This window comes from Geotrypetes seraphini, chromosome 1, assembly GCF_902459505.1.
Source record: "Geotrypetes seraphini chromosome 1, aGeoSer1.1, whole genome shotgun sequence".
In the NCBI taxonomy this organism is placed as follows: domain Eukaryota; kingdom Metazoa; phylum Chordata; class Amphibia; order Gymnophiona; family Dermophiidae; genus Geotrypetes; species Geotrypetes seraphini.
The window spans coordinates 164,152,753-164,179,236 of NC_047084.1; the positions used below are offsets into that span (position 1 = coordinate 164,152,753).

Here is a 26,484-nt window from a genome sequence, read left to right on the forward strand (position 1 = left end):
TCATTTCTACTACATTTTGATTTCTAGAGTGGTGCAGTGGTTAAAGCTACAGCCTCAGCACCCTGAGGTTGTGGGTTCAAACCCACACTGCTCCTTGTGACCCTGGGCAAGTCACTTGATCTCCCCATTGCCCCAGGTACATTAGATAGATTGTGAGCCCACCAGGACAGACAGGGGAAAATGCTCATGTACCTGAATACATTCATGTAAACCAGGGGTGTCCAACCTGTGGCCCGAGGGCCACATGCGGCCCCGTGAAGTATTTTGCGCGGCCCCGGTCGAGGGCGATGCAGTGTTTTCCTCTGCTGCCGCCGGGTGTTTACCGTCTTGCCGGCTCCCTCCTCTGTCTTGCTGCAGCGTTTGCGAGGCCCAGAAACATTTTTTTTCGGCCAGTGTGGTCCAGGGAAGCCAAAAAGTTAGACACCCCTGATGTAAACTGTCCCGAGCTCTCCTGGGAGAACAGAATAGAAAACTGAATAAATAAATGTCACATGTCTTTCACCAAAGATCCTCCATGGCATACCGTAATTGACTTCTAATTTGAGAACAGTGGTTAACTTTATTTCCGATAAGTGGGATACTCAACAGTGGCATAGCGAGGATGAGAGGCGCCCAGGGCGGTGGTGACCCTCCCCCACCCTTCTCTCCACCCTTCCACGGTCCTTCCCTGCTCCCCTACTGCCGTGCACATGCATACCGCTTCCCTTCCCCTGCATCTCTGTAATGTTCCTGGAGAGAGCAGCAACCCCCAACTCGCTGTTACGCCTGCATGGGCTCCCCCTCTGATGTCACTTCCTAGGATGCAGGTCCAAGAAGTGATGTCAAAAGAAGATCCAATGTAGGTACAACAGCAGGTTGGGGGTTCCTGCTTGCACCAGGAATATTACAGAGGTATGGGGAAAGGGAAACGGTAGGAGGGCAGGGGAGCAGGGGAAGACAGCGCCCGGGACAAACCGCCCCACCCCACCCTTACTACGCTACCGATACTCAATATTTTTATATGCTAGTTTAACCTATGTACACTAGTGCATTAAGGTCAGGCACCCCCAAAATGAACAGAAGATGATGCAACCTTTATATGGTAGAAAGTTAAACACCATCAGGCTCATCTTCAGACCTCAGGAGATCACCAGCAATGTTCTGTGGTCCATGGCGAAACCAAAAATTCAATGCCTTTGCCCTATCCAGCTACCAGTACTGAATTTCCAGTTTACTTTTGACTGGCTATGCCAACATTCAGCAGCTAGCCAGGTACGTTTCAACAGCCAAAGATACACCACCCTTTTAGGTGAACTTAGCGACATAGCCGGTCACTGGCCAATCTGGATACTGGGATATTCAGCATGATAAAGCTATCGCCCACTGAATATTGGCAGAGAGCCAGCTATATGAGGGGCCGCTGAAAAGTTCTCAGCTCAACCAACACAGTTGGGGCAGTCTCCATCGAGGGATATACACTTAGTCCAGAAATTTTCCACTTTTTGCATGCCATTGGAAAAATATGGAACAAAAAAAAAAAATAGAAAATTGCTCGATGGAGATTGCCCCAGCTTTGTTGGTTGGGCTGAGAATTTTTTAGCGGCCACTCATATGCTATTTAATAATAATAATTTATTCTTAAATACTGCCAAAGTTATAATAGTTTGAGGCGGTTTACAATGAGAAGGACTGGACAATCGGTGAAAAAAATAGAATACAAATCATCAGAAATACATACAAGATAAAAAGAAGGCCAGGAGCCATTCTCAGTCATCTAAGTTGCACTGAATAATGGGCCCCATGTTGTTCTCTACATTTTAATGCATAATTACTATTTACTTGCAGTTTTTCTGGATTCAAGATAAGAAAGCAATGAATATTACATTACATTACATTACATTAGGGATTTCTATTCCGCCATTACCTTGCAGTTCAAGGCGGATTACAAAAGAATTATCCAAGATGTATTACAACAAGAACTTACAAAAAAAAAAGAAAAAGAATTGGTCATTTTCAAAAAGAGTAAGAAATGGGTAAGGTTATTTGTTTGGGGTAGTTGGCTTTAGTGAGAGGTGGAGTTTGAGACTTGCAGTATTATTTCTTTTTTCAGAGTTTTCTTGAAGAGTATGGTCTTTATTTCTTTTCTAAAAGTCTTATAGTCGAGGGATGCCGTCAGTAGATTGGCGATTTGGTTGTCTAGTTTGGCTGCTTGAGTGGCCAGGAGGCCATCATATAGTTTTTTCCGTTTGACCTCCTTAATTGGGGGGTATGAGAATGGAGTGTGAGTTTTCCTATGTCTGGTTGCGGTGTTGTGGATGAGGCGGTTATTCAAGTAGTTTGGACTGTCTCCGAATAAAGTCTTAAATAGTAGGCAGTAGAATTTAAATTGTATTCTTGCTGGGATCGGATGCCAGTGCGATTGGAGATATGCTTCTGTAATGTGATCATGTTTCTTTAATGAGTAGATGAGTCTTAGTGCTGTGTTTTGGATAGTTTGTAGTTGTTTTGTTATGGTTGTAGGGCATGGGAGGTAGAGGATATTACAGTAGTCAAGTAGGCCTAGTATTAAAGACTGAACTATGAGCTGGATTTGAGTTTTCTCGAAGAATTTCCAAACTTGTCTTAAGTTTCTCATGACTAAGAATGACTTTTGTATTGTTTTATTGATTTGCGGTTGCATGGTGCAGCATCTGTCGATAGTTATTCCTAGCAGTTTTAGGGTGGTTTGTATGGGGTAGTTGATTGCGTTGATTTCAATGTTGGTTATGGTTGGTATTTTGTTGTTTTCTAGGAGGATGAATTTCGTTTTATCTGGGTTCAATTTCAGTTTGTGATCTTTCATCCAGGTTGCTATTGATTTTACTGTTTGGTATATTGTGTTCGTCATGGAGAGTTCAGGTTGATCGAAGGGTATGAGAATGGTAATGTCATCGGCATAGCTGTAGGAGGTTATGCCTTGTTTGTCCAGGTAAGAGCTGAGGGAGGCTGTATAGAGATTGAAGAGAGTCGGGGATAGAGGGGATCCTTGGGGAACCCCGCAGGGGTTTGACCAAGGTTCAGATATTTGTTTGTCTGATTTTACTCCATAGGTTCTTGATTTAAGGAATCCTTCAAACCATGTGTATATTTTATCTGTGATACCTATTGTATCCAGGATTTGTAGTAGAATGTTATGGTCCACCAAGTCGAATGCAGCGGTAAGGTTGTATGAGCATCATTTTTTTTCCTGTGCTGAGATGTTGTCTGGCTGTGTCCAAGAGAGATCCTAGTAGTGTTTCCGTGCTGAAGTTTTTTTCTGAAGCCGGATTGTGTGGGATGGAGTATGTTATGGTTTTCTAGGTAATTGGAGAGGAATTTGGCAACTAGTCCTTCTATTATTTTGACGTAGAGTGGAATAGAGGCAATGGGTCTGTAGTTGGCTGTTTGGTCTATCGGTCCTTTGAGGATCGGGGTGATGATGATTTCGCTGAGGTTGGTAGGGTAGTGGCCGTTTATTAGCGAGATTTGTATCCAGTTTAGAAGAGCGCGGAATTTTGTGCTAGATGTTTTTAGGAGATATGGTGGACAGTTGTTGAGGTCACAGGATACATGGCTGTATTTTTTGTAGTATTTGTTGAATTTGGGCCATTGTATGTTGGGGAATTGAGACCATATTCTATCTGCTGCAATAGAATCTCTATCTATGGGGAGAATTGTGAATTCGTTAGGATGGGTAGAGGTGTCATTGAGGGTAGCTCTTGCATTGGTAATTTTATTTTGGAAGTGTTCTGCTAATAGAGTGGCTGAGGGGGGGGGTAGTATTGTTAGTGGTCAGGTAGGGTTTGGTGTCGGTTAGGGTTTTTAGAATTTGGAATATTTTTTGGTGTCTTGGGTTTCAGTGCCTATTAGGTTAGTGTAGTGTGCTTTTCTCTTGTCCTTTAATTGTGATTTGTATTGTTTGTTGATTTTTTTCCAGGCAGATTTTGTATGATCCGAGTTCGATTTTCTCATTTGTCTTTTGAGTTGTAGCAGTTCGGAGTCGAACCATTTATCTGATCTCCTGCTGGGCATGAGTATATGTTTGACTCTGATGCCTGAATGTCAAGCTGGGTAATAACAAAACAGCACAAGCTCTGCAATTCATCCAAACTGAAGGAAAAAGCCTCAGACAAAGGGCCCTCCCACCTCCACTAAAAAGTGGTATAGATTCAAGTGGTTGAGCAGTCACCTCATTGGCAAAAACACCTTCATTAGAATTTCAATTGAAAAAAACTTTGTGCTGTATTTGTTGAGGTCATAAAAGATAGAAGAAAAAATATCAACTTATCCTTCTGCTGATCGGTACACTGACAGTGGCCATCGTTTCACAAATCTGCTGCCTCAGGGTGTGACACGACCGATCAGACTTCAAGAGAGGGACGCTGAAGTCTGATCGGTCGTGTCACTCCCTGAGGCAGCAGATTTGTGAAACGATGGCCACCGTCAGTGTACCGATCAGCAGAAGGATAAGTTGATATTTTTTCTTCTATCTTTTATGCCCTCAACAAATATAGCACAGAGTTTTTTCCATCAAGCCCAGTAGCCCGTTCTCACGGTAGCCAATCCAGGTCACTAGTACCTGGCCAAAACCTAAAGTGGAGCAACATTTCATGCTACCGATTCAGGGCAAACAGAGGCTCCCCCATGTCTTAATAACAGACTATGGACTTTTCCTCCAGGAACTTGTCCAAACCTTTCTTAAAACCAGCTACTCTAACTGCTCTTACCACAACCTCTGGCAACGTGTTCCAGAGCTTAACTATTCCCTGAATGAAAAAATATTTCCCTGAAACTTCATCCAGTGTCCCCATGTCTGCCCCACTCAGGATTTTGTAGACTTCAATCATGTCTCCCCTCAGCCGTCTCTTTCCCAAGCTGAAGAGCTAGAATCGGCGTCGGGACGCTGTAACGGGCCTTGTCCCCGCCCCGTGAGAGGCGGAGCAACACCGGTGGGCGGGGTTTCCCATATCCCCGCTGCCTGCGCACGGGGCTCGGCGACCGACGGACATGGGCGCCGCGGTGCTGCGGCTGCTGCTGCTTCGGGGACGAGCCGCGAGGCTCTGGCGTCGGCCCGGTCGTTGCTCCCGCTCGGTGTCTTCCGGAGCCCCCCAGCAGAGAGCGGCGTGCGATGCCCCGCCCGCGGTGAGGATCGGCTGCGCCTCCGGCTTCTGGGGAGACACGGCGGCCGCAGGTAGACACCACTTTGGACGGGGGGGGGGGGGGTGGATTTCTCTCCGGGTTTTTAATGCGGCGGGAGCTGTCGGGCTTCTGCAGCGGCGCGGTTGATCATTTCCCACTGCTGCAAAGTCGGCTGCTTTACTACAGGAAGTCGTGCTGGTGACAGTGGGAAACTTTCTTGGCTCTGAACAAAGTCCCACTGGGACCTGCCTCTTGCGATTGCAACAAGGGACGAGCGTCTGCGGTTTGGACGTTTTTCCCCACTGGTAGCTAAACCTTAACCCTCTCAGGACCAAGGAACATATTTGTCCCATAACTTTAAAATCCTTTAAATTTTGATTGGGATAGTCTACAGTTCTAAATTTGATATGTACGGATTCCATATGATACTGCCTTTATGTAAACAAACTGACATTCATTCATTAGCGTCGTTGCCAGATTGACGAGAAGATTCACTTGCCACACTGTCCATAAGCCAGAAGTGTGATTTTTTAAATAAAAATAATGATATTTCACACAAAAAATCAATTTTTTGGCATCTGCAAGCCCTTTTTACCATAAAAATATCGTCAAAACCACAAAAATTGGCCTATGATCCTTATGGTCCTGAAAGGGTTAAACATAATTTGCGTTGCAGAGTCGGGAGATTTTTTTTTTTTTTTTTTTAAGGAGTTGCCTAATGGGCAGAGCAGCGGTTCCTGGGTGATCTGGAGCAGTTTTCTTAACTTTATTGCCCAAGCCGGTAAGCTTTGTGGGGACAACAGTTATCTACTGTACCTGAGTTAAATCCCCAAAGTTCCCTTCTTAGCAATTAGTTGCACGTGTAACTTTTGGATTAAAGCATTTAAAAGTAACACTTAAAATAATACATTCTAAATTAAAATCGTGACCCTTAACAACTTAGGACTGAATGAATGAATCATTAGCTGGCACGACTGGAGACAGTTTTTCCAAAATGAATGGGTGCAAGGCTGGTGCTAGGATACTAGTGAAACTTCAGCCATTCCCCCCCTCCAATTAATTTTCAGAACCCTAATCTGCCCCCCCCCCCCAACAGAATATAAGAATAGCCTTACTGGGTCAGACCAATGGTCCATCAAGCCCAGTAGACCATTCTCACGGTGGCCAAAACCCAAAGAGTAGCAACAGTCCATGCTACCGATCCAGGGCAAGCAGTGGCTTCCCCCATGTCTTTCTCAATAAAAGACTATGGACTTTTCCTCCAGGAATTTGTCCAAACCTTTCTTAAAACCAGCTACGCTATCCGCTTTTAAATATCAAACTTTGGGGTGGAGGGGGGTGTATCGCACACAAATAATGAAGGTAATTTCCAAACGTCATTTGTTTAGTTAAATGAGCTATTTGAAAACCGCCCACCCATCCAGCACCTAAAACTACATATGCCTTCATGATTTGACTTTGTGTGAACATAAGGGTCTATTGTTTTGGTCTCTGCTGTCTCCCAGGTGGTGTTGCCCAAGGCAGTTGTCTAGTTTTACCTATTGGTTGGGTCAGCCCTGATTGGGTGTGCTAAACTGAATAGAAATTACACTTCTCTGGACACAGTCAAGGGATTTGCTCAATATTTGGGGTGCTTCAGCACCTGCAAAACTGGCACCTATAAGAATTAAACATGCTTTTAGTTTTTAGGTAAAAAGATCAAGTTGGTACGTGACCCGAAGACACTGCGTGATGGCTTACATAAAATGTGTTTGTCAGTACAGTTCAATTCTCACTAGAAAGATGCTCAAATCCTTTAAAAAATGCACCATGATTATCCCTCTATCCTAGAACTCCCCAACCCCTACTTCCTCCAGATCCTCCCAAATTTTTAAACTATCCTTCCCTTCCATAAAAGGTATTTCCCATGTAGGCAAACTTGGGTCATCCCTCCCCTTTAGAATCACTGAGATCTGGAATAACCTCACCTCCCCTCTCCGAACCTCAAGCTCCCTCCAACTCTTCCGCAAACACCTAAAAACCTGGCTATTCTCAAAACTGTAACACTTCCCCCCTCTTAGGCCTCTCACCTTCCCCCTTTACACCTAACTCTTTAATCTCTCCACTGTAGTTCCTCTCTCATCTTTCTTCCTGTAAACCGTGCCGAGCTCCGCATTCGTGGAGATGGTGCGGTATATAAGCCCAAGGTTTAGTTTAGTTTAGGAGGGCAAGGGATAGCGAGCAGAGGAGACTGGAACAATGACAGTATTATTTACTGAGATGGAGAAAGGAGGAGGAGATTAGATTAGCGCACGCTAAGTGCTAACGTGCCCATAGAATATAATGGGCGCCTTAGGATTTAACATGTGCTAAATCGACTAGTACGCGATAGTAAAAGACCCCCTATTAACATTATTTGGAAAAAAAAAAAAAGACCTACAATGGAGAAAGAATATATAAATATTTATTTTACATTACATTACATTAATGTCTTCTATTCTGCCCGTACCTTCCAGTTCTGGGCAGATTACAAAAGAAACAGCTGGACATTTCCAGGAGAATTACAAGAAGATTGGAGAATTACAATTTAGGGATTAGGATACAGAAAAGGCGACTGGGCTGTTCCAGTAGATTTACAATATGGGGAGCTGTACAAATAGGAGATAGTGCAATTCCAGTAAATATACAATTTGGGAAGCAGTTGACATGCTTGAGGCTTTGAAGAGAAAGAATAACTGGAGATGAGGAGAGGTTAGGGGGGGGGAAGTACACGGAGGGTAAAACCAGGGTTAGAGTTAAGACATCTGGATAAATTTTTTGAATAGCAAGGTTTTGATTTCTTTTCGAAAAGATTTGAGGTCGCTCGTTGATATCAGCAAGTTAGAGATGGTATGGTCAAGTTTCGTTGCTTGCGTCGCTAGTAGGCTGTCAAACATCTTCTTGCGCTGAGTGCCTTTGAGTGGGGGGTAGGTAAATGGGGTCTGGGTTCTTCTTTGTCTAGTAGTGAGGTTTTGGTTCAGGCAGTTGTTTAGGTAAATGGGGGCTGTGCCATTTATTGCTTTGAATAATAGACAGTATAATTTGAATTGAATTCGTGCTTGTATTGTATTGTATTTTATAAATTACCTCATTGATTTTAATGGCTTCTTTTACAATACGACTTAGCTATGCTGTTGGACATCTGGCATCATGACTGCTGTCTTTGTAATGTAGGGAACATGTGAAACAATTGTTATACATACAGTATTTGCTTCAGATGACTTTTTATTTCTTCCAGTTCCTCAGCTGCTGCATGGCGGAAAGTTGGATTTTCTGGTTTTTGATTATCTCTCTGAAATCACGATGTCTCTATTAACTGCTGCAAAAACCAAATCTCCAGTAAGTAAAAACACGGTCGCAGTTCGGCTTGTGAAAATCTTTGGGCTCCTTTTACAAAACGCTATGGGGGTAATAATCAAAAAAAAAAAAAAAGTCTAAAAAGTGTCCTAAATGGCTACTTGGACGATCAAAAATCCTGATCGTCCAAGTACCCATAACCAAAGCTGGTTTTTAGACGTATCTAAAAACAGCTTAGGCCTTTCCCCTGCCTCTAAACGCACAGAGAGAAAAGAGGTGTGTTTAGAGGAGGGGAAAGGGCAGGCAGTGGGCGGGAGGTGGGCCCACCTACACCTAGGCGTACAACACCTATAACCAAAACAGTTTAGTCGGCACTTAGACCTGTTTGACTTAGACGAAAGAAAACCAGGTCTAAGTGCCGAAAAAAGGGGCCGCTGAGCTGATGGCCACTGGCCTACCCGGGCCATGTGCCTAAGGCTCCTGGGCCTATTCTGATTGGCCCAGGCGCCTTAGGCCCCACCAGTAGGGCTTTGGTACAGCTGGGCCAATCCGGCCTCATTCTTCTGTAGGCTGCCTGCCGGACGGACGGGTTTGGCACCCGTCTATCCGGCCAACGAAAAAAAGGTACAGGGAAGGGGGGTGGGGGGTCGGCCGGGGGGTTGCGGGTCGGCTGGGGGGGCGGTCGGGGGTTCTGGGGGGGCGGACATTGGGGGGAGGAGGGTTCGTCGAGGGCAGGAGGGCCTAGGATCCCTCCTGCCCGTAATTTAGTGGGGGGTGGGGGTAGAGAGTCGCCTGGGCCAGGAGGGCTTGGGCTCCCTCCTGGCCCGATCGAATCGGGGGGTCGCGGCTTCAGCAGTGCAAGAGGGCTTGGGCTCCTTCTTGCCCCGATGTTGTCGGGGGTGGGGGAGGTTTGGTGGTTTGAAATGGCAGGAAGGCTTGGGCACCCTCCTGCCTGGATGGTTGGGGGGGGAGGCGGATTCTGTAACCAGTGTTGTTTTTGACAGACACTGGTTACAGAATCCAGCTTTTAGGCGAAGGACCGGCTCCTCCTTCGCCTAAAAGCTCTTCTGTTGGACGTTTGGGGCTTAGGCGTTTTTTTCTTTCATTATGGCTAAAAAGTGCAGACGTGCTGTGGGGGTACTTTTAGACTTAGTGGAGATTGGGCGTTTAGGCAGAGCAAGGCCATAATCAAAACATGGACGTTTGTTTTGGTTATGGACACTTTCCCTGCTTCTGGGTTGAACATTTAGGGACTTAGGCCAAAAGGGGACTTAGACGCTTTTTTTGATTATGCCGCTCTATGCGTTTTATCGCGTGTTTAGCAAGCACTGAATCAACGCGTGCGCTAACCGCTAACGCGTCCATAGGATAACATGCACACGTTAGGGTTTAGCGCATGTTTAGTGCGTAATAATATTTATCACATGCTAAAAGTCATAGCGCACCTTTGTAAAAGAGGGGGGTTTGTTCTGAGGCTTTTTCCTAAGCCCACTTTTATTTTTTAATAAGAACATAATTAAAAAAAAGAATGATAGGAATCTTATAGAAATAGATATACGATAAGTTTCAAGTTTTACTATATTTGAAATACCGCTTATTGAAGCCTAAGCAGTTTCCATACAAATTTTACAAAAATATAAAGTAGGAGAGACGCACAAGGTTTAAAAAACAAAACAAAACAAAACAATAGTGTTCAAGGCCCAGTTAAAAGCCCACCTCTTTGAGAGTGCTTTCAACTCCTAACTCCTTTCACCTTGGGTTCTGCATCCCCAACCCTATATGTTGTTTGTCTGTCTAAATTAGATTGTAAGTTCTTCTTAGCAGAGACTGTCTATAAATGTCAAAATGTACAGCGCTGCGTACGACTTTCAACACAAAAGTGATAAGTAGTAGTAGTAATAGACGGACATACTTGACACAAAGGGGATAAACGATTAGAGGATACAGCATAAAATAAAAGGAAAGGGGAAAGGAACAAACCAAGAGGGTGGGTAATAAGATGAAACCTTCCACCCAATGTGTGGCGGTGGCCAAAAAAGCAAACAGGATGCTGGGAATTATTTTATAAAGGGATGGTTAACAAGACTAAAAATGTTATAATGCCCCTGTATCGCTCCGTGGTGCGATCTCATTTGGAGTATTGCGTTCAATTCTGGTCTCCTTATCTCAAGTGGATCGATTTTTCGCTCCGTCAAAAATTACAAAGACTAGGGGACACTTGATGAAGTTACAGGGAAATACTTTTAAAACCAATAGGAGGAAATGTGGTAAGAGCGGATAGCATAGCTGGTTTTAAGAAAGGTTTGGACAAGTTCCTGGAGGAAAAGTCCATAGTTTGTTTTCAGAAAGACATGGGGGAAGCCACTGCTTGCCCTGGATTGATAGCATGGAATGTTGCTACTCTTTGGGTTTTAGCCAGGCATTAGTGACCTGGATTGGCCACTGTGAGAATGGGCTTGATGGACCATTGGTCTGACCCAGTAAGGCTATTCTTATGTTCTTATGATTGATAAAATAAAAGAGTGGATGTTTCTTTAGGATGAAAGGCTGTAAAACTCTGCCAATTTACGTCTTGATTAAGCCTTGTAGGAACCACTGGAAGCCATTTATAAATCTACCTCCGCTCCTTATGGTATAAGATTTTAAAGTTATCGTATCTCAAAACACCAAAAATGTGAAATCCTGCAGTGTTGTTTAATGTCCCGGTCTTCCAGCAAAGGAACCTCCTTCACATTGCACCATAAGATGTTCCAGACAGTATCCTTGTTCTGAAAGAGCATGTCACGTGGCAAATATATAAATGCTCACAGGGATTATGGAATCAAAAAGATCACCCATGCTTCATTTTAAAGCATTGACTTAATGAGGGATATTTAGCCATATGTTTTTCATTTGCACGTTGACATATTGAACAGTGGTTACATCAATATTCTCTTATGATTATCTGCATCCTTTGCGTGAATATTACGAACTCACGATGAGATCAAATGTTTCAAATTCTTCCCTCTGGGAACTTGATCAACCCCACATTATGTATATGAAGAATGCGCCACTGTTGGAAAATTAGATTTTTTTAATGGCAAATACCTTACTGGTGTATGATAAAACACATATTTGTTTGTGCCACCTGTAAGGGAATTGAGACTGAATACCTCGCGTGTAAGCATGATTTCCTGCAGGGGGCCCCCAGGATGGTTTCGGCTACCTTTGTACATTGGAAAACAAGGTAATTTTGATGGTTTTAAGAAGTTACTGAAGAGACATCTATTCTGTAACATGAAATATGGGCATTACAGCATTTGTAATTGTGTAAGCGCTGGTCACTTATTTGTGTGTGTTTTTTATATATATTTTTATGTACTTTTTATTGTGCATGTTTAAATTGTGAGCCGCCTTGGGAAAGGCGGGTTATAAATAAAATAACCCCCCCCCCACAAAAAACCATACCAATATCCTCCACTGGGGTCTTGATATTAACAAAGTTCTTATATATGTTTACTGAGCTACTTTAGATCTCCCCTGGAAAGGAATCTGTCTTTTATCAAATCCAGCGTAGAAAGAAGAAAAGAAACAGACCATATGAAGAACAATATCTTTATTCAGTATATTCCCAGGCAGACGTGCCCGACGTAACCATGTTTTTGCCAGAGATGGCTCTGTCAAGGGCAAAGCAACCAGCTGGTGAGTAACACACAACTTCCACCAGTGCTGAAAAGAATGTTCCCCCCTCCCCCCTGTTTCATTCCTTTCAGCACTGGTGGAAGTTGTTACTAGCTGGTTGCTTTCTCTGCCAAAGCCATCTCTGGCGAAAAGTGGCTACGTTGGCTATTTAATCCTGGGAGTATACTGAAATAAAGATATTGTTCTTCATATGGTCTGTTTCTTTTCTTCTTTTCATGTTGCATTTGGTAGGCCTTACTATTTCCTAAATTCGGTATCTGTGCTATAACCTCCAAAGTCTGAGGGATTGTCCAACTGGAATATTATCTCTCAGATATGATGGAAACTGATACTAGCCTTGTGTTAAATAGATAAAATAGGCCCCTCGCCCTCCTATCTAGGCGACTTTTATTTTTTTCATGTGGTTCCACGTTAAAGAATTGCTCTCTTGCTGTGGGGTACACAGAGAACCATGCATTTGGAAAGCTTTAGACCAGGGGTATCCAACCTTTTGGCTTCTCTGGGCCGCATTGGCCGCAAAATTTTTTTCTTGGGCCGCACAAACGCTGCAGCAAGACAGAGGAGGGAGCCAGCAAGATGGTAAACACCCGGGGGTTGCAGAAGAAAATACTGCATCGCCCTCGACCGGGGCCGCACAAAATACTTCACGGGGCCGCAGGTTGGACACCCCTGCTTTAGACAAATTCTAATGATATTCTGCACAGAATGAGAGCAAAGTCTTAGAGGACCAGACCCAAAGATTGTAAACCTTTTGTAAGAAAACAGTTTGTTTTATAGAGCACTGTACATTCACTCTGATTTTTCTAAGGAACGGAGACTGTACCTAATGGATGCTTTTGTTTGTTTCAGAATTTGGGTTACACTCCTGATTTTGTGCAAGTTGCAATGGCTCCTTTTATTAAAGACATTCACAAAAAAGGTATGATACTTCGTCCAATAACTTGTCTTTTGTTTTTCCTAGTCCCAATTAACGACAGAAATCATTGGAATTGCACAGATGTTTATTACTCTCCACAGTAAAAGTACCAAGAGAAATTGCTATCTTTCTGTGTTTCCGGCCCTCTCATGCTTGTAACGTTATTTGGTGGATGTAGTGGATTCTTCTAGAGCACACTTCCTTGTCTTGCATACAATCAAATAAAGCAGAATTGATGAATTTAGGATCATCTACTGGCCAATACCGCAGTGTGTAGAAAGCAAATTGCACAACTCAATAGTGTCTCCAAGTAAACAACTATTCCCACATAATCTGTGGATTCTTCAAATCTTAAAGGCTAAAGCATTTCTTGTTATTATTCAACAAACTTTAAATAGCCTCAGAAACACCACTCCACCGCCCAGAATAAAAGCTTTTTCTTGCGGGAAGCTTTATGTGCTTGGTGTCCTCACCGGCCCGTCTGTTATTAATTATTGTTATTATATTTTATATCATCTTTTCTTCAATCTTATTTCATCAGTTTTTCAAACCTTTTTTTATGGTTTTATAGTTAAGTTTGAAGCTTTAAGCTAACTTATTTTAGATGTAACTGGGGAGGGTTGGATACGACATGTTTCGCCGTAGCTTTATCGAGGATCGCCCCAGAAATACCACCGTCATCTGACTCCCTAAACTTTCACAAAAAAAATTATACGAGTAGTGCCTTGGGTGTTTGAGGTCGTGTGACAATCAGAATTGTATATACAGGCTGTTCACAGCGACTACGAGTTATATTAGTTGAACAATCTTCAATGCCAAAAAATGCAAAGTTATGCACCTGGGCAGCCAGAATCCATGCAAGTCTTATACCCTTAATGGCGAGATCATAGCAAAAACGGTAGCAGAACGAGACTTGGGGGTAATCGTCAGTGAGGACATGAAGGCTGCCAATCAAGTGGAGCAGGCTTCGTCCAAGGCAAGACAAATCATGGGCTGCATACGAAGGGGTTTCGTCAGTCGTAAGGCGGAAGTCATTATGCCATTGTATAGATCCATGGTGAGGCCCCACCTGGAATACTGTGTGCAATTCTGGAGGCCGCATTATCGCAAGGATGTGCTGAGACTGGAGTCGGTGCAAAGAATGGCCACCCGGATGGTCTCGGGACTCAAGGATCTACCATACGAAAAACGGCTTGACAAATTACAGCTATACTCGCTCGAGGAGCGCAGAGAGAGGGGGGACATGATCGAGACGTTCAAGTATCTTACGGGCCGCATCGAGGCGGAGGAAGATATCTTCTTTTTCAAGGGTCCCACGACAACAAGAGGGCATCCGTTGAAAATCAGGGGCGGGAAACTACGAGGTGATACCAGGAAATTCTTTTTCACTGAAAGAGTGGTTGATCGCTGGAATAGTCTTCCACTACAGGTGATTGAGGCCAGCAGCGTGCCTGATTTTAAGGCCAAATGGGATCGGCACATGGGATCTATTCACAGGGCAAAGTAGGGGAGAGACATTAAGGTGGGCAGACTAGATGGGCCGTGGGCCCTTATCTGCCGTCTATTGTTTCTATGTTTTCTAATCTAATTTTCCTTTTTGTGGTTTGGATACACCACTGGTAACATCACTTTCCTCAGAGCAATCTCCATTGATTGCTTCAACCCAACCAGTTTCTGACCCAGTCTATTGCCTTGGGGCCCATACCGAGGACACTCGGGGCTCCTTTTATCAAGCAGCGCTAGTGGGGTTAACGCGCGTGACTTTTCATCACGCGTTAACCCCCGCGCTGACCTAAAAACTGCCGCCTGCTCAAAAGGAGGCAGTAGTGGCTAGCGCGGCCGGCGGTTTAGCGCACGGTATTACGCGCGTTAAACCGCCAACGCGCCTTTGTGAAAGGAGCCCTCAGTTTATTTGACACCTGTGTACAACTCTGTCAAGGCTTTGCTAAAATTTAAATTTACCATATCTAGCACTCTCCCTCTATCCAATTCTCTAGTCACCCAGTCAAAGAAATTGATCAGATTTGTCCGAGATTTGCCTCTATTGAATCCATGTTGCCTCGGGTCCTGTAATCCATTGGATTCCAGAAACTTCACTATTCTCTGTTTTAAAAGTGTTTCCATTAAGTTACTTACCACAGAAGTCAGACTTATGGGCCTGTAGTTCTCGTCCTCTTTCTTACTTCCACTTCTGTGGAGAGGGACCACATCTGCCCTTCTCCAGTACCACTCCTGACTCGAGAAGCATTAAAAAGGTTAGCCAGCGGAGCTGCCAGAACTTCCCTAAGTTTCTTCAGCACCTTTGGATGTACACCATATGTCCCTATCGCTTTGTCCATCTTTTAGTTTATCTGGTTCCTCACGAACAGCCACACGGTTTAGGGCTGCCTTCCACGTGAGTTAAAACCCCTGCACAAGACCTCTCTGTGTTCTTTGGTGCATACAGCCAGTGTTCAAACTCCAGTAACACTGCAGCTAAGACCATGGTTGCTTTCTGCTTCAGCTTCAGAGTGAAGAAAAAGTAAAAAGACCTTGTTCCAGCAATGACACAACTTATCTAAATGCTCTCTGTAGGTCTTCTCTTTGCTAATGATCCCACTTATTTTGGTAGAGTCCTTACTGCTCTCTGTAAAGATATGGCATAACGAGATTGGCTCGCTTAAGAGGTACCAGGTAGAATAGTTTTAGGAGACCTGTTTCGGCCTGTTAAGCTTCCTTTTGCTTGTATGCCACATTATCCCAGGACAAGCAGGCAGCATATTCTCACATGTGGGTGACGTCATCCACAGAGCCCCGACGCGGACAGCTTTTCAAGCAAACTTGATTGGAGATTTCAAGTTTGCTAGTGCTGCACCACGCATGTGTGTGCCTTCCTGATCCACTAGAGGGCGCATACCCTCCTCATGGTCCTCAGTTCTTAGTTTTCCGCTGAGCCAGAAAGCCCTGTCTCTCAATATCAATATCACAATATCACAAAGCCACAATATCAAGTGTGTATAGGGCCAAACCCTCAGTGCAGGAAGGGTGAATTAATATGCCAACAACAGAAATGGATAATGAGATTATTGGCTGGGATAAGTAGGAAGATGAGTATATTCCGTTTTCACTGCTTTTAATGACGTTAGATGCGGGTAAATAAGAGAGATAAACCTGAATTCAGTTTGGCATGTAAGATGGGGGGTCCTTATTGAATAAGTACCAGGGACTCGAAAATGTGCGGTGGAATCTTGAATAATCGTCTTAAAGCCCAGGTTGGGATGTGCTCAATTCCTGATGGTGTTTTAGAAAAGGATCTGCCGACGCAAAACGTTTCCTATAGTACCTGCAGGACTGCACGTGTATTCTGTACAGGCAGCAGGAGTAGCTGTTTTACAAATATATATGTTGAAAAATTGAATGGCACGGATCCAGCAGCTTCCATGAGGTGATGGCGGCAGTACACACATGCAAGTGGCAATTTCACAATTTCAACATATCCGTGTATGGCCTCCTGATTATACATAGCCACACATGTAAGCGCAACCAGTTAAGTAGACCTCCCCCCCCACCAAATATTATTTGTCCCTAGCTTGATGTTTCAATCCATGAAAGGTCTCCAAATTTAATAAAACTTGTCCACTTATTGCTTATGGATAGCAGCTGGTTTACACTTGAGAAAAATATTCTGTAAACGGGGAATTTAAAAAGAAAATGAAATTAAAAAAAACAAGTGACTGGGGTTATTCGCTCAAGCATAGAACACAGTACCTGATAAAGACTTCAAGGGTCATCCAACTGGATGGATCAACTGGTCTTCATGTGCTGTTCCTGTGTATTTTTATCAGACTTTTTTCTGTTTTGGTTGCCAAACTGTGGACTTCATGCGTTCACCTTTGCTTCCTTATAACAAAGGATTCTGTGTGTTTATTTGTGCCACAAGTTGTTGACTATTCAATCGCTGGTCTGCCAGTACAGGCAGTCCCCGGGTTAAAAACAAGTTACATTTTTAAAGCTGTTCTTATTTGTATGTAACTCAGAACTTGTAGATTTTAAGATTCTTGCTGCTTACCTCTACTCCCAGCTGACAAAAGGGCCAACTGTCCCTACCAGTGTTCCCTCTAAGGTACACCATGCACAACCACACACTGTTCTTAATGTGGTCATGTATCATCTGCTTCAGGAGAAGTGTAGGTGTCTATGCCACTGGAAATACTGCTCAGAGAAATCAAATGAAACCGCAACCCCGTTATTAAGTACGAGTCGTACTTAAGTCGGGTGTCTGTAACTTGGGAACGGCCTGTATATTCTCAGTCTCCAGTAGATGGTGGATGTGCAGCCTGTATAGTCAGCCAGTCAGGTAGGCTCCGAGAGGGGAATCTCCTGGGGGGTGGGGGGAGGCTTCTGACACGACTACTTCCTGGGGGTGGTCATTTTTGATCCTGGGGGAAAAAAGGGGGCTTTTGTGGATATTTTATTTGTCAAATACTGATGTTCAACCAATGAAAATTCATGGTGCATTGCATTAGTTTTTTTTTGTTGTTATTAAGTCTCTTTCGTGTGTCAGGTATCCGCGTCATTAGCAACGCTGGAGGAACAAACCCACAGGCCTGCGCTGCTGCTCTTCAGGAGGTGCTAAAGAAAGCGGACCTTGATCTGAAAATTGCAGTTATCACTGGAGATGAGCTCATGAAAGAGGTAAGTGCACTGCTGCACTTTGGGCTAGATTCATAAAGCAAACCAGTCGGTTTGCGACCCCTTTACTATCAAATTTTCATTCGGCCTGATTCACTTACCTCTCTTGCGATCCGCTTCAAATCCGTGCATGCTAATGAGGTGAAACACATGCAAAGTAGTCTGGGACGTGATTCACAACACCAAATTTCCGATCCAACTGGGCTGGCTGATCACCTGAAGAAGCGACTGCTAGGGACCAGTTGAAAACGTCTTTCCGACTGGAAGCCCTGCTCTCTGCCCTGCAATCTCTCCCGAATGCTGCCCTGCTCTGCCTCGATCTTCCCTGAATCTCTCCTGCTGCATCGCCATTCTCCTGCCCTTCCCTGAAGCTCTCCTGCCGCATCGCCGTTCTCATACCCTTCCCTGAAGCTCTCCCGCCACATCGCCGTTCTCCTGCCCTTCCCTGAAGCTCTCTTGCTGCATCGTCGTTCTCCTGTCCTTCCCCGAAGCTCTCCTGCCCTTCCCCGCCCAGTGAGCCCGTGGTTTTAACCCGCGGGTTTAAAGCTGGTTAAAATCACGGGCTCGCAGGGCTAAAAACTAACAAAAAAAAGTTTTCAAGTAAAAAAAAAAAAAAAGGTTGTGTCTCAGACGGGCATACGCGGGGATCGCTATAGAGCAATCTGTGCAGGCAGATGGGGGTGTTCCTCTGATCACCCCCATCTGCATATTTTTTGTTCCTGAATTCATCGGACCTGCCCGGATCGGGCCCGATTGGGCAGGTTAGTGAATCCCAGCCTTTGTGTGTCAAGGCTTGATAAGGAGCCTGTTTACTAAAGCTTAGCATGCACTAATGGAATTAGTAAGCGCTAAATACTGAGACGCCTACAGGTATAATTCCATTAATGCATGTTAAGCTTTAGTAAAAGGGGCTTTTAAGAAGTTTGGTGCTCAATCATTGCACACTGCTAATAATGAAATAGATTAAATTCTAAATTGCATTAGAATTACTACTACTTACATTACATTACATTACATTACATTAGTGATTTCTATTCCGCTTGTACCTTGCGGTTCAAAGCGGATTACATAAGAAGAAGCTGGACATTTCCAGGAGGGTACGTGACATTTAGGGTAAGACATAGTTACAGAATGAGTATAGACTTGATAACATTGGATGAGAGCAGTTATATTACATTACATATCAAATCTTTTTCCAGGCGTTGGTAGGTAATAAATCGGTAGGAAGAAATAGGTTTGTTTTTTTTTTTGGTTTTTTTTTTTGGTCGGTTGAGGATATGGTGTCAGGGAGTGGGTAACCTGGTCGGTGTATGTGGAAGAGGAGATTAGGTGTTTTGAACATGCTTTTTGAAAAGTAGCGTTTTGAGTTCTTTGCGGAATGCTTTGAAGTCAGATGTTGAGGTTAACAATCTGGTTATGGAGGGTTCGAGTTTTGCTGCATGCGTTGCTATGAGGTTATCGTAAAGCTTTTTACGATGAGTGCCGTTGAGTGGTGGGTATGAGAATGGTGTCAGTGTTCTTCTTATTCTGGGTGGAAGGTTTCGGTGTAGGCGATCGATTAGATAGGCAGGTGCTGTACCGTTGAGTACTTTGAAGATTAGACAGTATAGTTTGAAGTGGATTCTGGCTCTGATCGGTAGCCAATGTGAGTCTAGGTAGGCGATAGTTATGTGGTCATATTTTCCGAGGGAATAGATTAGTCTGAGAGCCGTGTTCTGAATGGTCTGTAGTTTTTTGATCATTTTTGTAGGACATGGTAGATATAGGATATTGCAGTAGTCCACAAGTCCTAGTACCAGGGATTGAACAATGATCCTGTAGTGTTCTTTGTCGAAGAATTTCCTTATTTTTCGTAAGTTGCGCATTGTGAAGAATGCTTTTTGGGTAGTTTTGTTGATTTGAGTCTGCATAGTGCAGCCTCTATCTATCAGCACTCCCAGGATTTTGAGGGAGGTCTGGATTGGGTATTTGGTAGTTTTGATTTCCAGGTCTGTTATGGATGGGATTTTGTCCGTTTCAAGCATTAAGAATTTGGTTTTGTCCGAGTTTAGTTTTAATTTGTGGTTTGTCATCCATTTTTCTACTTCGTCCAGTATTGTTTCCAAGTGTCCAGTAGCGGAGTTGTCTCGGGTTTCGAAGGGGAGGAGGATAGTTATGTCGTCTGCGTAACTGAAGGATGTTACATTTAGGTTGTCTAGAGTGGTACCAAGGGAAGAGATGTAGAGGTTGAATAGAATGGGTGAAAGTGGAGAGCCCTGAGGGACTCCACATGGATTAGACCATGTGTTGGATTTCTTATCGTTTATCTTAACTCTGTAAGTTCTTGTTTTAAGGTATCCTTGGAACCAGTTGTACACCACCCCTGAGATCCCTATTGCATCAAGTATCTGGAGTAGTATGGTATGATCAACTAGATCAAAGGCTGCGGAAAGATCTAGTTGGATAATTAGGATCCTGTGACCTTTACTGAGGTGTTGTCGGGCTATGTCCAGTAGTGTTGCTAGTAGAGTTTCCGTGCTGTGGTAAGATCTAAATCCTGATTGGGATGTGTGAAGTATATTGTGGTCTGCTAGGTAGTTAGAGAGGTATTGAGCCACGAGTCCTTCAATCAGCTTGACATAGAGTGGGATTGAAGCGATCGGTCTGTAGTTGGTAGGTGTGTCTACAGGACCTTTTTGGTCTTTCAGTATGGGTGTGATTATGATCTCTCCTAGATCTTGTGGGAATTGGCCTTCTAAGAGAGTGCTTTGTATCCACTGCATGAGGCTGGTTTTGAATTTAGGGGAGGCATTTGTGAGTAGATACGATGGGCAGTTGTTCAAGTCGCATGAGGTGTGGCTGTATTTTTTATATAGTCGGTTCAGTTCAGGCCATTGTAGAGTTGGGAAGGTGGTCCATGTTCTGTCTGCTGTTATGGATTCATCTGTTGTGGGGGTAGTTATTAACTCGTTGAGTATGGTAGTTGAGTTGTTGAATGTAGTTCTGATTTTGATGATCTTGAGTTTGAAATGATCAGCTAGTTGGGTAGCTGTTGGGGTTTTGTTGCCTTGAGTGGCAAGGTATGGGTTTGTGTCTGTAAGTTTTTTTACTAAGTTGAAGAGTGTTTTTGTGTCGGGGTTGTTTGTGCAAGACATTAAAGGACAATTCTGTGAGCAGCCACCTCCTATTAAGTGCCCTAGTGTCATGCCATGCCATGCAGTGCCTATTTTGTAACAGCAGCTAGGTGCCCAGATTCCATTACACATCCCCCTCCATATTCGCGGAGGTTAGGGGCAAAGCCAGCCCGCGAATAACTTCAGGGCCGACTCTGACCCACCACTGCCTCCCGGACCTGTCCTCTATACTTACTTGTTAAAGCCTCTTGGTCTAGCGGTGAAGCAGGGCAGGTGCGATGTTCCTACGCGCTTGCCCCATGCAGAGCCAGGAACAAAAATGGCTGCCGTGAGTTCTCGCAAGACCATGGGAAATTTATTACAGTATCTCATAACTAATATTTGGGTGTTTTCTTATTGTATTAATTTTGGTCATTTATTTCTGTATATTATATATATTATGTATTTTGTGTTTTAGAAAATTCATTTTTTTTAAATTTTTTATTCATTTTATAATTTACATCAAGTATACAGTAAATATCAAACAATTATAGTACAACGTCACTTGAAAATCTACAATATCATACAACAAGAAGATTTAACCCCCACCCCCTCCCAAATTCATATACAACTAAAATATACCACATGAAAATAATATCTTATGTCATTCATAAATATATTATTAGTGGAAAACCAAGAATCCCCCTCCCCACCCCAAATCCACATGAGTATTAAAATTGGGAAAAGTGTAAATTATTCATTATAATACTTTAATAATGGTCTCCACACATCCTTAAATTTATTATAGTAACCTTTTTGAACTGCCAACGCTCTTTCCATTTTATACACCTGACGAACTGAATTCCACCAGAAACAATAATTCAGTCTTTTACAATCCTTCCAATTATATGTTATTTGTTGGATGGCAGCTCCTGTCAATATCATCAAAAGCTTGTTATTATTAGCAGATATTTGACATTTAGTTCTCATAGACATGCCAAATAATGAGGGTGTTTTAGAAAATTCAATAAATATATATATGATAACTTTGAATGACATCCATTGACATTAAACCATTGTGACGTTTAAATTATTACTCTTAGTTTTTAAAACCATAAATTTTAGTGAGCCACAATTTGTCAATAGATGGTTGATCCCCTATAATACGACTCGACCGCTTCGCTCTTCCTCTTCTAACCTCCTTTCGGTCCCCTCACTGAAGATTATTGGTACTAGGCGTAATGACATGTTCTCCATTATGACCCCTCAATCTTGGAATCTCTTACCTCAATATATCAGAGATTTAAAAGATCTTACTGTATTCAAAAAAACTCTAAAAACATTTTTTTTTAAAGATGCCTATGATTCTTAAGATTATATCTCTTTTTCATTTTTCCGGCATGCTTCTACCTCCCTTCCTCTTGTTTTTCCCATTGTTGTAATTCTTTCGTCTCTGTTCAAACATTGTAATTTCTCCCCTATCTATCCTCACGTCTCTTGTATGTTTTTTTGTCCTAAACTAATATTTTCTTATCATGTATGTATTATTGTATGTTAATTTTTTTTTAAAGTATAACAAAAGTTAATTCATATATTACCACCCATGTTTTAATTATATGTTTAGTTGTATTGTACATCGCCTAGTAATTTAAAATAGGCGATTCATTAAGTATAAATAAACTTGAAACTTGACTTAGTTTTCTGTCCTGCAAATAAGTCAGATAGATAGGTTAGAATTGTGATGCTACCTGGTGATTGTATGGCACGGTCTGGACACTTTTGATTTTAGTGGTGGTACTGTGAATATCCCTTTATTTGCCTTAGACAAAAATATAAAGACCTGGCTTGAGTTAAGGCTGTTGAGATTCAGTTTTTATATAGGGCTCCTTTTACGAAGCTGCGTTAGCGGCTTTATCGCACGGGACTTTCCATCATGCGCTAGCCAAAAAAACTACCGCCTGCTCAAGAGGAGGAGGTAGCGGCTAGCACGGCTGGAAGTTTAGCGCACTTTAAACCGCTCCCGCAGCTTCGTAAAAGGAGCCCATAGTGAGCATGGAAAGTTCACACAGGGGTATTTTCTGGAATCTTCTTGACGTGTTGACCTTGATGAGAATCCTTTGTATTTTGACAGAAAGAATCTCTGAAGAAATCTGGTGTCACAGATATGGAGAGCGGGAGGCAGATACCAGATAACATTCACAGCATGGATGTCTACTTGGGGTAAGTCTTTAGATGTTTGGCTAGGTTAAAAATTAAAACCCAAATAGATTATTAAAGACAACTCTTGCATTTATTTATTAAAAAATTTATATCCTGCAGCATCCCACAATTCTGCGTGGGTTATATAAAAACATACATAATCCTGTTGATATATCAGAAATATTAATTAGCAAGCAATAATGTGGTAACATTATTTAGGATTTAGCTTCCATAGCAAAGCAGCAGATGAATCCAGAGACTAGTGGGGGTATAGCTCACATCGACCAGCAGGTGGAGATAGAGAACTGATTAACAGTTGGCTTTAAAGCCTGGTGTTCCTTCTGTTGATTCAGTTTTGCTCTATCTCCCAGCAGGGGTGGAGCTACCTTTCTAGCTCCTGGTCTCTGGCTGCTGCAGGATAGATTGGAGTGGTGTTCCGTTGGGATTCCTCTGTTGAGACTAGTTCTCTTCAGTAGGTGGGGGTGCCTGGCTGATTGGTGCCGGCTTTGGGAGGTACACCTGGGCCCTCCCAGGTCCCTGCTCCACCCTCCCCTCCGTTGGATAGAGGGGTTCCTTTCCAGGTTGCAGGAGTGGCTGGCTTCTTCATTCCAGTTTAAAAAAAAAAAAAAAAAAAAAAGGGGGCCTTCCTGCTTGTACTGAGCCGTGCAGTGATTGACTCGGCATTCAGTACATTTACCAATGATTCCCTGGCTTTGGGGGTAAGCGGCTGACCAGGTGGGTGAGTTATTTCCCTTACTCGATTGTAGTCGCGTTTCCCGGGTGCCGGGCGTCTTGGGGGGCGGAGTCGGCATTCGGCGGCGTTCGCCACGTGTGTAAAAAAAAAAACAAAAAAACAGCGTCGGAGGTTTTGTTAGGCCGAGGGGGGATGGCTGCAGAGGCTGGTCAGCAGTGTTCGCGCTGTGGGAAGCGCCGAACACTGTCGGGTCTTTGCTCTGCCGGGTGCTTGGAAGCACCGGCAGACGATCCGTTTTTGGTGGCTTGTGAGGCGGCCATTTCCCGGGTGCGGGAGTCTCGCTCAATGTCCCCGCCGCTCGAAGTCGATGCAGGGTTACTGCAGGACTCGGCCATGGAGGACAGGAGTGAGGCGGCGGGGGGAGAGTCGAGAGCGCTGGAGGCCGGCGCGGGCCCGCCCCTCGGCTCGGAGCAGGGCGGGGGAGTGCCTCTTAACTGGGGATCATTTTCGCCCGAATTTGTGATGTTGCTCCATCAAGCGTTTAAGTTGCAGACCTCGCAGCCTACCCAGCCGGTGCTGGGGGCCGGGCGGTCCCTTGCGGTACCCTCTACCTCTGCGGGGGGGGGAGGGGACAGATGCCAGACCCACTGCGGGGGCAGCAGGGTCCCCGGGGCGGTCGCAGGGGGCTAAGAAGCGCAGGCTGGGGTCTGCGGAGGCTGTGGATATTTTGCCCAGATCGCCTTTCTCACTTCCTGAGTCGTTGGAGGAAGGTGAGCTATTGGATTGGGACGCGGAGAGTAGCCCGGGTAGGGAGGGGGATGACCCTTCCGCTCTCCGTTTGTTCCATAGAGAGGAGCTTTCTTCCTTTATTTCAAAGGCTTTGCAGAGTTTGAACATTGCTCAGGAAGATGCTAAGGTGTCCGGTAACCCCCTGATGGCAGGTACACGTAGGCTGCCGAAGTCCTTTCCGGTCCATGAGGCCATGCAGGAGCTGATCTCGGCGCAATGGGAGGCGCCGGAGGCCAGTTTGCGGGTGGCAAAGGCCATGCGGCTCTTGTATCCGGTTGACCCGACCGAACTGGAAAAGTTTAGGTTACCTAGGGTGGACGCTTTGGTGGCGGTGGTGACTAAAAGAACTACCTTGCCGGTAGAAGGGGGCGTGACACTAAAGGATGCGCAGGATAGAAAGATTGAAGCATCCCTAAAGATGTCCTTTGAAGTGGCTGCAGTTACCTTACAGGCCGCAATCTGCAGTTCTTACGCGGCGCGGGCATGTCTGCAATGGTCACAAGGGATGACCGATAATTTGCTGGAGTCTGGGGGTTCTGTCCCTTCGGAATTGGCTGATTTGGAGGCCGGCTTGGCTTATTTGGCAGACTCCTTATATGATATTATTCGGGCGTCTGCGAAACAGATGTCTCTGTCTGTGGTTTCACGCAGATCCTTGTGGCTCCGTCATTGGGCGGCCGATGCAGCGTCCAAGCTCCGGCTGGTGAGACTCCCTTTTAAAGGGGGTTTATTGTTTGGAGAGGAGTTAGATAAACTGGTAAAGGATTTTGGGGATACCAAAACGCAGCGTTTACCGGAGGACAGGGCTAGGCCCCCGGTAAGGGCCTCATCGTCTAGACCACGTTTCCGGGATGTTAGGCGTGCCAGGGCTGGTAAACCTTTTTCCAGGTCTGCATCTGGCCCGTTCTCTGCTTCGAGACCTCGGTTTCAGCAGAGAAGTTCCTTTCGTACGACGAAACCCTCTTCGGGGCAGTCAGCCCGTACCCCAGCCAGTCGCACTCCACAATGACGGGGGCTTGGCTCCCTCCGCCCTGCCCTTAGGGGGTCGGCTTTCGGCATTCCGGGCGGAGTGGGCCACAGTCACGTCCGATCAGTGGGTGTTGGACATTGTTCACGAAGGGTACAAATTAGAATTCGCCGCTCCCGTCGTAGATTCTTTCTTGGTGTCCCCGTGCAATGGAGCGGCCAAGGGAGCCGAGGTCCGCAGGACGCTTCAGGTGCTGCTCGATCTGGGGGCGGTGGTACCGGTGCCCCCGGAAGAGGTAGGCCGCGGTATATATTCCCTGTACTTCATTGTACCAAAGAAGGGGGGGTCCTTCAGACCAGTGCTGGATCTCAAAGGGGTCAACAGATTCCTCAGTGTGCGCCATTTCCGAATGGAAACGGTACGCTCGGTTATTGCGGCGGTAAGACCGGGAGAGTTCCTCACGTCTCTCGATCTCAAGGAGGCGTACCTCCATATTCCGATATGGCCTCCGCATCAGCGGTATCTGCGGTTTGCGATTCTGGGCCAACATTATCAGTTTCGGGCAATGCCCTTTGGCCTGGCGACGGCTCCCCGCACGTTTTCCAAAGTCATGGTGGTGGTAGCCGCTTTTCTACGCAAGGAAGGGATTCGGGTACACCCTTACTTGGACGATTGGTTGATCCGCACCTCATCCCGACAGGAAAGTTTGTCGGTGACGCAGAGAGTTATCTCTCTCCTTCAGTCGTTAGGGTGGATTGTCAACTTTCCCAAGAGTTTTTTGTCCCCATCGCAGTCTTTGGTGCATCTGGGGGTGCGGTTCGATACGGCTCTGGGGAAAGTGTTTCTACCCCGAGACCGGGGGGAGAAATTGCAGGCTCAAATTCGCCTCCTTCTCGGGTCGGCCAGACCTCGAGTTTGGAATTATGTACAGGTGCTGGGCTCCATGGTGGCGACTCTGGAGGTGGTTCCCTGGGCCCGGAGCCACATGAGGCCCTTACAGCAGTCTCTGCTCTCTCGCTGGTCC

At 44.7% G+C, this 26,484-nt stretch overlaps 1 protein-coding gene across 1 annotated transcript in view; it reads left to right on the forward strand.

The window, feature by feature from the left end:
• Positions 1-4,843: 4,843 nt before the first annotated feature.
• Positions 4,844-26,484, forward strand: part of LOC117359047 — a 226,417-nt gene continuing 204,776 nt past the window's right edge. The window contains exons 1-5 of the mRNA XM_033941168.1: positions 4,844-5,188; positions 8,393-8,493; positions 12,982-13,051; positions 17,592-17,722; positions 22,943-23,031. Coding sequence (XP_033797059.1) covers positions 5,005-5,188; positions 8,393-8,493; positions 12,982-13,051; positions 17,592-17,722; positions 22,943-23,031 — 575 coding nt within the window. The 5' untranslated portion in view covers positions 4,844-5,004. The remainder of the gene's footprint in view (positions 5,189-8,392; positions 8,494-12,981; positions 13,052-17,591; positions 17,723-22,942; positions 23,032-26,484) is intronic.